Here is a 16461-nt window from a genome sequence, read left to right on the forward strand (position 1 = left end):
TACAATAGAGTCCTTCTATGCAAATGGACAGATTTTATTTCTATCGTTTGTTCCTCAGATCTTTATACCAACTTGCATCTGTGTGGGAAGTATGTAGAGTGAATGGGTATAACTATAACTTGTTCTTAGGAAAAATTCTAGGACTAGATAGTAGATAGGTAGGTAAGAGATCAAGAAGGACAATTTAGACTAATAATTAAGGATTTTATTGAATAGATGGGCAGGGGATTAACTTGTCCCCTTAGGGAGAAAGGAAGCATCTGTGACATTAGAAACTGCCACATTTAAGGAGTTGGTGGAAGATAACCATGAAGGAGCCCAAGAAGTAAGCAAAGAATGAGGAGAGAATGGATATTTTGGGAGCCAGGGAACAACTTTTGAGAAGAAGGGAATGGTTATCAATGATAAATGTTAGTGGGAAAAGAAGTGTTCAATCTATCCATTGGTTTCCTTTCAAACGGGGTAAGATCAGGATGCCATTCCTCATTGTGTAATGTCTCTTTCTAAATTTGCAGATTTTAGGAAAGAGGCTTCAAATCTAAAATTACCAAAGGTAAACGGTGAGTAAGAACTTTGTATGTGAGAACATTTTCAATAATAAGAGGTATTTTATAGAATAATTGCCAAGTATCAATGTATTTCTAATCTTTCCTGCCCACTTCAGCCGGATTTTTCCACAAGCATGTTACCTCCCCCTATTTATAACTCTTTTAACATTTCCTGTTGTTATTAGGATAAAAATTAAAATCTTCCATGCCCTATCTTTCTAGTGTTATTTTGTACCATTATCCTTGCTTTCTGTACTTCAACTAAATTGACTTTACTTTAGTTCCTTAGATACTCCCCTTTCCTCCCACCACAAGACTTTTGCATATTCTATTCCCTGGAATATTCTTCCCTGATCCTCTTTGCCTACTGTTGTAATCCGTTTTGTGTTGCTGTAACAGAATACCACAGACTGGATAATTTGTAAAAAAAAAAAAAAAAAAAAAAGAGAGAGAGATTGAGAGAGAGAGAGAAAGATTCATTTCTTACGATTCTAGAGGCTGGGAAATCCAAGGTCAAGAGGCCCACATCTAGTGAGGGCCTTATTGCTGTGTCATACTATGGCAGAAGGCAGAAGGGCAAGAAAGTTTGAGAGAGCAAGAGAGCAAGAGGAGACTGAACTTACTTTTATAATAAGCCCATTCTTGCAATAACTGAATCACTGATATTAATCTATTCATGCGGGCAGAGCCTTTGTGACTTAATCACCTCTTATTAGGCCCGACTTGTCAACACTGTTGCATTGGGGATTAAGTTTTCGGCACATAAACTTTGGGGGACACAATCAAGCCATAGCATTCCACCCCTGGCCCTCAAAATTCATGCCCGTTTCACGTGCAAAATACATTCATTCCATCTTGGTAGCCCCAAAAGTCTTAACTTGTTTCTGTGTCAACTCAAAAGTCCAAATTCCAGAGTCTCATCTTTGTCAGATGGGTGAGACTCAAGGCACAATTCATCTTGAGGCAAATTCTCCTCCAGCTGTAAGCCTGTGAAATTAGCAAGTTGCATGCTTCCAAAACACAGGCATACGATAGACATATCCATTCCAGGAGGGAGAAATGAGTGAGAAGAAAGGGATAATTGGTCCCAAGTAAGTCCGAAACCAAAAAGGGAAAACAACATTAAGTCTTAAACCTGGAGAATAATCTCTTTTGACTCCATGAGTCAATTATAGAAAAGCCTATCATCAGTGGTCAGTATAGGTCAGATCTTTTTGTTTCCTTTGTTATATGCTCTTATTAAATTCTGTCCATTTCATAGCACTTATTTCATATTATAAATATCCATTTTTGTTTTTGATTATTTGATTGATATCTCTTCCTCCCACTTGCCTGGTATCATTGGGCCAAAGAATATGTCTCCACTTTGCTTACCATCGTATCTCCAGGACCTAGCACAGTCCTGGCTCTTATTAAACTCTTAAAGATAATTGATATTAACTCCTGATACTTATGTAATATTTACTATGCTGTTGTTCCAAATCTTTTGTTATTAACTCATAATCATGAATATTTATTGAATGAATGACTGAGTAGATCTGTCTTCTTATCTCTTCAGACGCACCCTTTATCACTTCTGTGTTTGTATTTATTCTGTAGTCATACTACTTAGCATAATTTAAATTGGCTTTATTTGTTTTTGCATTTATTTGCATATACTGTTTCCTTTGGATACATTCCCTGACAGACAAACTGACAATTCCCCCCCAAATTCAGCTCAAATGTCATTTCTCATGCCCTAAGACTTCCTTCCCAGAGTTCAGCACTTATTAAATCTAGGTTAGGTAAACCTTCTCAGTGCTTCCATAATTTTGTGTATTTTTCTCATATCACTTACTATATGACATATTATAATTTTGTTTATAGATATGACAGATTTAGTCTCCTTCATCAAGGAATTTACTTGAAACTCTTTGATACGAGGGACTGACTGAATATTTTATTGTTGATCTTAGAAGTTGTAAAATAACTGTTAGTAGAATGAATGTAGGTCTCAGATGATATTGTGATGTTCTTTCCAAGTGATCTCCATGAAGGTATAGATCTCCTGGTGTAATGCAACAATTTTCAGCATATGGAAACATAGACAACTTCATTTGGGGGTTGAGGGAAAAAAGGATTGAGAAATGGTACACATGAAAAACTAGGCTGGGTGTGGTGTCTCATGCTTGTAATCTCAGCACTTTGGGAGGCTGAGGCTGGTGGATCACTTGAGCTCAGGAGTTTGAGACCAGTCTGGCCAACATGGCAAAACCCCATCTCTACTAAGAATATAAAAAAATTAGCCATGTATGGTGGCATGCGCCTGTAATCCCAGCTACTCAGGAGGCTGAGTCAGGAGAATGGTGTGAACCAGGAAGCAGAGTTTGCAGTGAGCTGAGATAGCACCACTGCACTCCAGCCTGGGTGACAGAGTGAGACTCCATCTCAAAAACAAAAACAAACAAACAAAAAACAGAAAAATTAAAAACCACATAATGATTATGCTTTATATTTTAAATTGGTGTGAGATCAACAGGACTGCCCCATGTGGTTATACGGGTTGTGCTTTGCACAAAGGTGCCTGTTGAGAGAGCATAAATGGAGGCTGAAATGCAGTTCATACTCCAAGCCTTGAACCTCTGTGCTGGATTGCAGTTGCCTACTGAGAGGTACCCTTTTTTTGTAACTAATGCATAGAGAGGAGGTGCCTTTTCCCAATTCACACAAAAGCACAGTGTGAACTATCTGAGGCCCTGGGGATCAAGAGCTTCAATCTCAAATTTTAGCCTTTATTTACATCATCAAGTGGTAGAAATCTTTAGATCTACATGTACCGGGAGGCATGTAGCTCATTCAGTTTCTAATGGATGAATGAATGAAGATAAAGTCTTATTATAATACATGTCAGTAGCCCATCGTATTATTCTCTTTGTCGTAAAGTTTTTTCGTTTCAAGTGCTGCTTGAGGGAAGTGGGCCCTCAGTTACAAATGGAAAATATTGTGTTTCCTTTGGAGACATTTTGGTTCAGATAAATATTTAATTTGAGGTTTACCTATGGTAAATTTTGGACAAATTATTTTGAATGTTTTTTACACCATAATAGCTTGTATACATTTATCTTTGTAGAGATTAAAGAAGTTGCTAACATCTTGTCACATGTTGATAATGGCAAGATTGGTGTACCTGATTTGGAGCATGCCTTGAAATGTTTGAATGTTAATTTAACTGAGGAGGACTTCAATGGAGCCCTTAACTGTTGTAACGTCAGTGGTGAGCATTTTTTTGGCCTGAGATTCTTTTCATTTTTTTTTCTACTTATGAAAAATAGTCTTAGAGTATACCTATAAGGATAATATACTAATGGGAGTCATTTTTCTGTTGGAGGCTTAGGTTGATACAAATTGGAGCCAAACCACTCCACTAATTTAAATATTTATTGAACATATCTATTCATACTCATATGGATACTATACGTGCTTATTTAGAAATTTACCTTTCATTACTTATAAGCATGGGTGGAAAAATACCATAAATTGTATAATAAAATAAAAACATGACAATAGCAGCTTATTTTGATATGCAGTCTTTTTCAGAGGAGATCCGCTTTCATTTGTTTTTTTACAGTACTTGCTCCATTTTGATTTTTAACCAAATAAAATATCTGAGGGCTCACTACATTTAAAAATAAGTTATTTAGTTTTAGTGATTGTTTTCAAATAGTCCACATTTACCTTTGTTTTCTGTCTTTGACTGCATGTAATACGTACTTGATCTCCTTTCCTATACACATTTACTTTTAGGAAGTCAAATCATTTGGGAATACTTCTAGAAGCTGCTGAGTTCTGTTGGTTTTTGGTGAACTTTTATTTTGGGCTTATGTTAACCAATTTGTGTCTTTGGGAATCCTGTGAGTCCTAGGTTTAAGAATACCTCTCCAGTACAGTTTAGTTATTGATTTTGCCAGGTTCCCCAGATTGTTATTCACCTAGGTCAATTTTTATGTTTTGACCTCAGTTTTCTCACACCATCAGACTGGTATAAATTTAGACTTCACACCCACATGAGATGCATACTGGGCCTTCAGTTTATCACAAGAGATTGTTTTTTCCCCTGTCTCTCTGAATTGGGAAGATTTAGGCCTCCTTGTTTATTTGAGTCAATAAATATAATATTTTAATCTCTTTTTTAAAAAACCAGGATTGAAACCCTTTAAGCATTTCAGTTTTATTTGATATCTAAGTTCCTACTCTTATTTATGTGGGCTCGAATCTTTTTTTTAATGACTCTGTATGAGCATTTAAATCAAGCACCTAGCCATTTTTGGGTCTCATCTCTATCCCAAAGATAGTTTTAGTGTTAGTACTCAATGCTTAGCATTCTGGACCTCAGTTCCCAGTTAACTCTTTGTTGTTTCCTTCATATGACTCAGTCACACATTCATGGAATGTTACATGTTATAGAGTGTCTCTAGGGATTTGTAGTGGGATGGTTTCTGCACTACCCAGGTCTGCCATTTTGTTTAAACTCAGTCTCCTTAATATAATTACAGCCCTAGATTGTCTGCTGTGTCAGATTATTGCACGTTACTTCACGTGTGACTGTGTGTGTGTGTGTGTGCATGCGTGTGTGTGTGTGTACGTGTACATGTGCATGTATGTGTGTATTCTATCTAATAACATCGTCTCCTCTGGCCTTAGACTGCATAAATTCAAACACAACCTCTAACACTTCCTGACTTTGTGACCTGGACAAATTATTTAGTTTCCATTTGCTTTCATCTTTCAAAAATAGGCATGCAAAGAGTACCCACATCATAGAATTATTATGAAGATTACATGATTTAATATGTGTAAAACACCATAAAAGGGTGCCTAGTATATATAAGGAGCTAAAAAATGTTAGCTATTGTTTGCTAGTAATATTATTAACTGTTCACTGGGTGGTTTTAAAAAGTGTTAAAAGTTCTCTTGAAATAGTTTCAATCATTTGAGCTAGAGTGAAATTTTAGCTAACTATTGTAAATTGGTCTTTATTTCATGTGCCGACTCAGTATCAGGTTTTTAATGTCAGCATTTTTGACTTTGATCTTTCAGACAATATGGAGGTGGATTTAAAAGATTTCTTAATTAAAATGAAAGAAAGTCCACATTTCCAAAAGTCCAAAGGTAAGTGAATACTTCTTGTTCAAGAGAATGGCTAGAAAATAAATATTTAAAAATGACATTTAAAAATGACTATCTGGATTTCAAGTTTTTAGTTTTCAGTCTTTCTAGTTTTAAAAAGGATTTCAAGCCACTTATGATGTATAGTATGAATAATAATATAAAAATAAGTGAAGAAAATTGGGCAAAGATATAATGAGGGGGAAAACAAGGCAAGGTTAAAAAGATTAATATGTGCAAGGTCCTTTCTCAAAGGTAGTTAGGTTTTTCTTCAATGACTTCTGGATCTGTGAATTAAATCATGTATGGAATTGGATGAGGGACCACCAGTTTTTGTGAAATCTTAAGTCGTGCCGCTGGAGTTTTCAGATGTACACAACTGGACTGCCCATCTATTTCAGTTATAGAAATCCTAACTTCAGTTAATCAGTCCTTCTAAATCCCTGCAGTGTCAATCCCTGTATTATTCTTAATACCACACTATCTATGTTGTCCTTGACACATTGTCCTTGACAAAATGACACATCATTTTGTCCTTGCTATTTAAAGACTTCTACTTGGCCTCTGTCCCTGAGGTTCGTCTTATTCTTTCTGAAATTAGGGAGACCATTTCAACACCAACATATTTTCCTAACCCCCAAGTCTGCAGAGAACACCTACCAAAGAACTCTTCATGAATGCAGACACCCTTATCAATGGCATATTTCTAAATGCTTTGATGAAACAAATTTCTTTGTATCACATTTTTTACATTTTAATATCTCTAAAATTGGATGCCTTATAGTATTTTTAATTAGATGTAGTTTTTAAAATTTAGACATAATTCATATACCATAAATTTCACCCTTTTAAAGTGTACTGTTCAGTGATTTTTAGTATATTCAGAAAGTTGTGCAACCATCACTTTCTAATTCCAAAACATTTTCTTGACCCCAAAAGAAACTCTGTACCTGTGAGCAATTATTCTCCATTTCCATCTCTCTCTAACTACTGACGACTATGAATCTACTTTCTGTCTGTATGAATTTGCCTCTTTTGAACATTTCATATAAATGTAATCATATTGTATTTTTTTGTGTCTAACTTCTTTTATGTAGCATATGCTTTCTTTCTCTTTTTTTTTTAATTTTTATTTTAGATTCAGGGGGTACACGTGCAGGCTTGTTATCTGGGTATATTGTGTGGTGCTAAGGTTTGGGATATGAATGATCCCATCACCCAGGTACTGAGGATAGTATGCAATAGTTAGTTTTACAACCTTTTCCCCTCCTCCCTCTCCCCTCCTCTAGTAGTCCCCACTTTCAATTGTTGCCATCTTTCTGTTCACGAGTACCCAATATTTAGCTCACACTTGTAAGTAAGAGCATGCAGTATTTGGTTTTCTGTTTCTGTGTTAATGCACTTAGGATAATGGCCTCCAGCTATATCCATGCTGATAGTATATGTTTTCAAAGTTCATTTATATTGACTCTTGAACAATGTGGGGGTTAGGGGCACCTTCTAGATAATATGGAGGACAGACTGGATTAAGAAAATGTGGCACATATACCCCCATGGAATACTATACAGCCATAAAAAAGGATGAGTTCGTGTCCTTTGTAGGGACATGGATGCAGCTGGAAACCATCATTCTCAGCAAACTATCGCAAGAACAGAAAACCCAATACCACATGTTCTCACTCATAGGTGGGAATTGAACAATGAGATCATTTGGACACAGGAAGGGGAACATCACACGCCGGGTCCTATTGTGGGGAGCGGGGAGGGGAGAGAGATAGCATTAGGAGATATACCTAATGTAAATGATGAGTTAATGGGTGCAGCACACCAACATGGCACATGTATACATATGTAACAAACCTGCACGTTGTGCACATGTACCCTAGAACTTAAAGTATAATAATAATAAAAAAAGATTGCTTAATGAAAATGAAAGAAAGTCCACATTTGGATACTTTTGCTTCAAGAGACTGGCTGGAAAATGAGTGGCTGCACAGTCAAAAATTCATGTATAATTTCAGACTCCCCTGAAACTTAATTACTAATAGTCTACTGTTGACTGGAAGCTTTATCAATAACATAAATGATTAACATGTATCTTTATGGCGTATGTATATATATATATATAAAATACTGTTTCTTACAATAATGCAACTAGAGAAAAGAAAATATTATTAATAAAATAAGATAGAATATCTTGACTGTTCATTAAATGTAAGTGGATCATCATCCTCATCCTCATCATCTTCAAGTTGAGTAGGAAGAGGAGGAAGAGGAGTTGGGTTTGTTATCTCAGGAGTGGGAGAGATGGAAGAGGTGGAGGAGGTAGAAGAGGAGGCAGAAGAGGCAAGGACACTTGGTTTAACTTTATGGAAATACATCATAATTTCTTGTCTGACGTTATTGGCTTTTCATTTCTCTAAAAATGTTTCTGTCTGATACCAGTCTTTCACTGTTTGCTTTAGTTTCAGTGTCCATATCATAGAAGGGTCCATATCATAAAATAAGTCAAAGCAGTCTTGAATAATTGGAACCCTTCTACCAGATTGTCAATTTGTTTCCTTGCATTGCTGCTTCTATGTCTTCTTCCTTGTCATCTGGCACTGGTTTGGGAGTATTCATCTCTATCAAATCATCTTCAGTTAATTCTTCCCGTGTGGTGTATATTCTCTTGAATTTCTCCCAATAGCCACATCTTGAAACCTTTCACCCTTTGCCATTTTTTTTTTCTCACCATTTCCACAATCTCTCTCATGATCTTGTTTAGCTCTGTTATAAATCCTGTGCAGTCATGCACAACGTCTGGACACAGCTTTCTCCAGTAGTGTTTGGGGCTTGATGTGGCACTACTGAAGCCTTTCATATTCTCTCTGTCAGGATTTTCTTCCACAGTGTTGACAATTCTTTCCATAGAGTACCGTGTGTAATGAGTCTTTAAAGGTTCTTATGACCCCCTAATGTAGAGGCTAATATCATATTTGGAGGCAAGTGGACCACTTCAATGCCTTTGGTGTTGAATTCATAGAGTTTTGGGTGGCCAGAGGCATTGTCCAATATCAAAAGAACTTTAAAAGGCAGTCTCATCCTTGCTTCAGGGACAAAGCATTGATGGAACCAATCTAGAAAAAGCATTCTGGTTTTCCAAACCTTCTTGTTATACAATCAAAAGATGGGAGCAGGTGTGTATTTTTTCCCTTCAAGGCTTGAGGGTTAGCAGCTTTATGGATCAGGGCAGTCCTGATTTTAAACCTAACTGCATTTGCACAAAACATTAGAGCTAGCTTACCCTTCTTAAATCCTGGTGCTTGCTTCTCTTCTCTACTAATAAATGTCCTTTGTGGCATTATTTTCCAGAATAGAGTGCTTTTGTCTGCATTAGAAACCTGTTCTGGGATATATACTTTCTCCTCAATGATTTTCTGGAGACATGTGTATTCAAATCCTTTATCCATTTTAAAATCAGGCTTTTTATTGTTGAGTTGTGAGAGTTATTTATATGTTCTGGATATTAGACCTTTATCAGATAGATAATTGCAAATATTTTTTCACATTTTGTTAGTTGTCTTTTTTCTTTCCTGATGTCCTTTGAAGAATAAATGATTTTGAATTTGGTAAAGTTCAATTTATACTTTCTTTTGTTGCTTCTTTTGATGTCATAAAGATAATCCAAACTCCTGAAGGTTTACACCCAAGTTTTCTTCTAGTTTTAGCTCTTTTATTTGAATCCTTAATAAATTAGAGTTAATTTTTGTATGTGGTGTGAGATGACAGTCCATTTTTACCTTTTTTAGTCCAGATATTCAGTTGTCCTAGCATCAGTTGTTGAAAACATTGTTCTTTCTCCACTGAATGATTTTGGTACCCTTAGAGAAAATCAATTGATCATAAATGTATGGGTTTATTTCTGGACTCTCAATTCTATTCCTTTTATATTTATTCTATCCTTATATCAGTTTTTGATTGCTATAGCTTTGTTTAAAGTAATAACCTAAACAGTAATTTTTAACCAGAGCAGGGTAACTAGAATTATCTGTAAAGCTGGTTCACCTGGTTCTATCTGTATATGATGAAGTAGCTTGTATTTTATAGAATAACTATAAAATCTGGTAAAAAATAAGCAACATAAGCAATCAGCACAACTGTTTAAGGGCAATGGGCAGTAACCAAGCCTGTCAGGATTTGTGGGGCCATAGGATAAACACAAAGAAAACCGTATTTAAGAACATGAGCGTAAAATGGCTGAAAACCAACTACAAAGAGAAAATCCTAAAAGCCACCAGTGAAAAGTTATACATTATTTTCTAAGGAGCAAAAAAATTATTGATGGCTGGGTGTGGTGGCTTATGCCTATAAATCCCAGTACTTTGGGAGGCCATGGGGAGGATTGTTTGAGGCCAGGAGTTTGAGACCAGCCTGGGCAACATGGCAAGACCCTGTCCCTAAAAAAAATTTAAAAATAAGCCAGGTGTGATGGCACATGACTGTAGTCCCAGCTACTCAGGAAGATAAGACAGGAGGATCGCTTGAGCCCAGGAGTTCAAGGTTGCTGTGAGCTGTGATCACGCTGCTGCACTCCAGCCTGGGTGACAGAACGAGATCCCATCTCTAAATAATGATGATGATGATAATAATAATAATAAATATTTGTAGCTTCCTTTACATAAAATTTTTACAAAATTATCATTGGAGGAGCCTAGCTTAGTTCATGAGTCGATAGTTTATTGGTTATTACTGTTCAGGAGTTACAGTGCTGGTGAAATGCACCTGTCTTTCAGAATGCTGTGGTCCATCTCTGATGAATGCCATCGACAATGGAATAACATTGAAAACTAAACTTTTTTAAAGGCTGTGAACATCGTATTCTATATTAAAATATCTTTTAAAAATGAAATAATATCTTAAGAAAAAACAGAAAGTTCACTACCAAGAGATCTACATATAAGAAATGTTACCAATATCAGGAATGAAAAAAGGGATATAACTATGGAGTACACGGACATAAAAAGATACTAATTATACTTTTATACCAATGCATTTGAAAATTTTTATGAGAAGAACAAATTCCTTGAAAAACTCAACTTACCAAAAGTAGCTGAAGAATAATTATAAAATCTGAAGAGTAACTCCAGGTTCAGATGGCTTCATTGGTAAGTTATTTTAAAATTTAAAAAGGGCCAGGCGCGGTGGCTCAAGCCTGTAATCCCAGCACTTTGGGAGGCCGAGACGGGCGGATCACGAGGTCAGGAGATCGAGACCATCCTGGCTAACCCAGTGAAACCCCGTCTCTACTAAAAAAAAAAATACAAAAAAAAAAAAAAAAAACCAAAAAACTAGCCGGGCGAGGTGGCGGGCGCCTGTAGTCCCAGCTACTCGGGAGGCTGAGGCAGGAGAATGGCGTGAACCTGGGAGGCGGAGCTTGCAGTGAGCCGAGATCGCGCCACTGCACTCCAGCCTGGATGACAGAGTGAGACTCCGTCTCAAAAAAAAAAAAAAGAAAAAGAAAAAGAAAAAAAAAATTTAAAAAGGATATAGTACCATTCTTACATAAACTCCTTCAGAGTTTAGAAGCAGGAAGAATATGTCCAACCTCGTTTTATGAGGCCTATATAATCTTCATATAAAAACCTTACATGAGGACCAAATTATAATTCGGTCCCCATCATGACCACAAATGGGAAAAGCTTTAATAAAATAGGATCAAATGAAATCTAGTGATATATAAAAAGGAAAGATACATCGCAAGTTGAGTTATTTTTAGGAGGGCAGTATTGGTATTAATTAACAAAAATTAAAGTGTAATTCTCCATATTACAAAATAAAGGAGGAAGAAAAATTATCTTAACAGATGTAGAAAACATATTTGATCAAATTCAACACCCTTTCATATTAAGGGGTACTTACAGAAACCTACAACAATCATGTTTAAAGGAAAATTTTAAATTCTTGCCCACGGAGATTGGGAATGAGACAAGAATGTCTACTATCATCACTTCTGTTCAACAGTGTATGAAAGTCCTAGCCAGTACCACAGGCAAAACAGAATAAGAAAGATAAGAATTAAAAGAGAAGAAATAGAACTTCCATTATTCATTGGCAATATAATTAATAGGCAGAAAAACATGAAACTATACACTGGTTATTATATTATTGTATTTCAGTTAATGAACAAATTTACCAGAGCTGCTTGATACATGATCAATTTAAAATTATAATTCTATGTTCAAAAATTGTATTTCTGTAGTTTGCCACAAACAATTATAAAATGAAAATAAAGATATGATTTGCAATGGTACAAAAAAGTAAATATTTAGGAGTAACTAGTGAAACAAGTTTATAATTTTTAAACAGAAAACTACAAAACAATTTGACAAAATTTAAAGAAAAACCTAAATAAATGGAGAGATACATTATGTTTTGTAGTTTCAATATGCTTTCGGTTATCACCAATTTGAGCTATATATTCAATGCAATCCCAATCAAAAGTCTAGCATAATTTTATAGAAACTGACTATCTGATTTTAAATATGAGAATAAATGCAAAGGACCAAAATAGCCAGGGCAAAGTTCAAGAAGACAAAGTTGTAAAACTCACGTTGCTTTACATCAAGATTTATAACAAAGTTACTGTAATTAAGACAGTGTGGTATTGACACAGAAACCAATAGAGTAGAATACAGAGTCCAGAAAGAGATCTACACATAATATGCCCATCTCCTTTACAACAAAGGTACCACTGCAGTGGAGCAAGGAAAGGATGGCCTTTTAAATAAATGAGGTTATTTCAATTGAATGTTCATTTATAAAAAAGTTAATCCTGGTACCTTCTTTATAGCATTCACAAAATATGTATCATTTTGCTAAAAATGATATTACCAGGACAATTAGCAGAATGTGAATGGGTTTGAGAATTAGATGGCATTATTGTATCAATGTAATAATTTCCTAATTTTGATGATTGTATTTTTATTATGTAGGAGAATGTTCTCGTTGGAGAAAATACACAATAATATAGTTAATGGTGAGGGGGCATTTTGTTGGCTATTTACATTCAGATATTTCAGATAAAATTTTGTACTGTACTTACAACTTTTCTGAGGGTTTGAGATTGTTTAAAAATAAAAAAGTTAAAGAATTTTTTTAAAGGGTTGCCAATTGGTGATGCGTATACGGAAAATAACATTGTAGTCAAATTTTAGGTACCTGGATATTGTTAGGTAATTTCACTTCTTTGGATTTTAGATCATTTTCCACATGAGTGGTTTGGTCTCAAAAGTCTCTAAGTTCACTGATGTAAATTGCACTTTTCGCCTTAAATATTTCACATTTTAAAAAGTTGTATAGGTTTACTATCATAAGAACTTAATGGATAAATAACCTTATTATATAATGTGGATTACTATAGTAATTACTGGCCCTGAAAAATTAGATATATTCTCTTACTCTCAGTTTTCTTTTCCTCAAAATAAGGATAATAATGCCTATATCTTATGACAGTTGTAAGAATTAAGCAAAACCATTTCCCTGTAGTAGCTACTGATTAAAAAGTTACAAAGTCAAGAGATGCAAAATGTAAATATATCACATTTTTATTAAATCAATAGATTTCCTTTTCGAAAATTCAGTGCTATAAATTGAATTTTATGCCTCCTATATATTACATTTTGAAGAATTGAGTAGGTTCAGAATTAGAACACAATTGGCCAATAACTTTGTTATATGGCATAGGTTACCATAGTAATTACTGTCTGAGTGCTACTGGAAAAATAATGTAAGTTTTCTTATTATCCTTTTCTTCTTTAGAATATCAATGGAATTTGAAACACATTTTGCTTTTATATCCAGGCATTGGAATCCTTTTCATTCAAATGGTGTACGTAGTTGGGTCCATTTTGAGTGCTAGCTTCTTTAGGATCCAATCTTCACAGTGTTAATTCCTTTTTTTTTTTTTTTTTGAGACAGAGTCTCGCTCTGTCGCCCAGGCTGGAGTGCAGTGGCGCGATCTCGGCTCACTGCAAGCTCCGCCTCCCGGGTTCACGCCATTCTCCTGCCTCAGCCTCCCGAGTAGCTGGGACTACAGGCGCCTACAACCGCACCCGGCTAATTTTTTGTATTTTTAGTAGAGACGGGGTTTCACCGTGGTCTCGATCTCCTGGCCTTGTGATCCGCCCGCCTCGGCCTCCCAAAGTGCTGGGATTACAGGCGTGAGCCACCGCGCCCGGCCCGTTAATTCCTTTTTTTAAAGAAGAGAACCTTAATGCTCAAAAGGATAATAGGCTAATAATGCTTCTATAGATGTAAGAATTGAGACCATGCCTCTGTATTAGGTAGATTACAAAGTTATAGAGTCAAGTGTGTGAAAATGTAATTCTATCACAGTTTTTGGTTAAATCAGTAGTCAGTGTTTAATTAGTAGTATTATGACTGTTCAAAATAGCTCATTGATGAGTCAGTAGTCATCTCATTACCTCCATGCCTCTTTGCATGTGCAATCTCTTGCCTCCTCTTTCTCCTGGAGTTAACAATTATCTTTTAAAAAAACTTATGTATTTTCCTATAGACCTATTACTTTTTCCCATGTTTCAGACAAATAATTTTTGTACTGTACTTGCAACTTTTCTGAGAGTTTGAGATTGTTTAGAAATAAAAACAATGTTTAAAAGCTTTAAAAAAAGGGTTGCAAATTGGTGGTGTGTGCATGTGAAAAACAACATTGCAGTCATATTTTAAGTACTTGGATTTTTTTTTCCTACTGACCGGTTGTATGATGTTGCATAGGTAATTTCACTTCTTGGACTTTGAACATTTCTGGCACAATCATGTTTGAAATGTTAGTCAAACATTGACTATGATTTTTGAAATCATAATAAAAAATGTTTGAATATTGACATTTTCAAAATACTCAAACACAGTTTTATGTACTTTAGATGCTCTGATTTGAATTGTTTCTCCCCTACACCCACTAAACAGCTGTCATCCCAGAATTTCTCTTTAGTAGTATTCTATGGCTCACATGTTTCCTGAATCCCTGTCATGATTTACTCCTTTATTTTGCTGAAGCACATTTTGCGTTAGGTTCCAAAGTAAAACAACATGGGATATGTAATTTTTGAGTCTTTGAATGCTTCCCAATATCCATATTTTACCTTTATCTTCTTTGATTATTTGGCCAGGTATTAAATGTTAAGTCTCTAACATAGTGCTTATCATGTGGTAGTTGCCTTATAAATGGAAGGTAGTATTATTGTTGGATCACATTGGAGCATGGTTTGTGCTCTTACATCCAACCAGCTATACCTTCTATTTCACCTGTAAGTTATTTTATTTATACAATATTCTCAACTGGGGCCAGATTGACTAAGAAGTGGAAGAAGCAGCTACCCATGTCAACAAAGGACTGAAGTAGTTATTTTTCACAATATTAATATCTAGTTAATTTCTTAGAACAAAATTATGCTTATAGGTTATTTATCAGTTTAATCATTTTAAGGTAACATAACTTTAAGTTAAATAATGAAAGATAATTTTGATTTAAAGATTATTTGTAATGCTTTGCAATGATTTCAGGGCCACATATGAAGTAATATGTGGCTCAAGGGATAAAGGTTGACTACCTATATGTTTCTACTTGAAAGGCACAGTGGTTAAGAGGATGGGCTTTGGAACTATAGGGTCTGTACTTAAATCCTGTCCCTGCCACTTACTACCAATATATTATTTGGTAAGTCACTTAATTTTGCTAACCTCAGTGTTTTCATCTGAAAAGCAGGGATGAAAATGCCTATCTTGGGATTATTATAAGGACATTTGTAATTTGGTAAAGTGAAATTGCTTGGAACAGCAGCTAGCACTTAGTAAGTGCCCTGTGACTGTTAGCTATTATAATACACTCTAGTTTTTAAAACTATACAAATTGTTCCATGTAAAATTCTAGAATCAGATCTTCATATTTTATGCAACCTGAGTCTATTAAGTGATAACTAATAACATATGCTCTGTTTCTGCTGTTGAAACATTTGCTTTTGCTCTCTTTCTGCAGCTACACAGATACTCTTAGCTGCTACCCAAATTCTCCAGAATGATCTAATTGATGTCTCTGACCTCAAGACGTTATTGATGGACAAGGACCTTCATACAGCTAATGCTATACTTACTGTAATGTTAAGACATGTACCTGAACATGGTTAGTAGTTTCAATGCATCTATCTTATAAGGACCATCCTCTACCAGAGGGGTGGAAGGTCTATGGGTAGGACACACAGGGATGGAGGGTATCCAGTGGAAGCTGAAGTGGGATGACTGCTGGACACTGGTACTGCCCCTACAGGTGTGCCAACCCTGAGCTTCATTGAGCCAAACAAATGGGGAAGTCAGAGCTCATCTTATCCCTGTGTGAGTCCACTGATGGTACCTAGAGGGTGAGATTATTTTGTGAACTGACTGACATGGGCAGTGGTCAATCAGAATGCCACATGTAGAGTAAAACGGGGTCCTGGAGGCCCTTTTGGTTTTTGGAAGGTGAATTATGGTGATATCCAGGGATACCGTGGGGTGTTACACATAGTGGTGGCTCAGGGCAGCAGATATCTATAAATATAAAAAATAAATTTACTATTTTAATGACAGGTATAGCTGAATATTATCCATGATGGGTTCTTAAAATGAGTTGGGGAGTATTCTTTTTTTATGTTTTTTAGAAGAGACTTTTTCCTCCTTGAATGTTGAGTAGAATTCATGAAGCCATGTTGGCCAAGAGTTCTTTTTGTGAAAG

At 35.6% G+C, this 16461-nt stretch overlaps 1 protein-coding gene across 1 annotated transcript in view; it reads left to right on the forward strand.

Moving 5' to 3' along the window:
- Window positions 1–16461, forward strand: part of EFCAB13 (EF-hand calcium binding domain 13) — a 240572-nt gene that overhangs the window by 96532 nt on the left and 127579 nt on the right. Inside the window, exons 20-23 of the mRNA XM_074020056.1 lie at window positions 516–560; window positions 3658–3801; window positions 5625–5696; window positions 15730–15873. Coding sequence (XP_073876157.1) covers window positions 516–560; window positions 3658–3801; window positions 5625–5696; window positions 15730–15873 — 405 coding nt within the window. The remainder of the gene's footprint in view (window positions 1–515; window positions 561–3657; window positions 3802–5624; window positions 5697–15729; window positions 15874–16461) is intronic.

The sequence above is a fragment of the Macaca fascicularis genome, chromosome 16, assembly GCF_037993035.2.
Source record: "Macaca fascicularis isolate 582-1 chromosome 16, T2T-MFA8v1.1".
Lineage (NCBI taxonomy): Eukaryota > Metazoa > Chordata > Mammalia > Primates > Cercopithecidae > Macaca > Macaca fascicularis.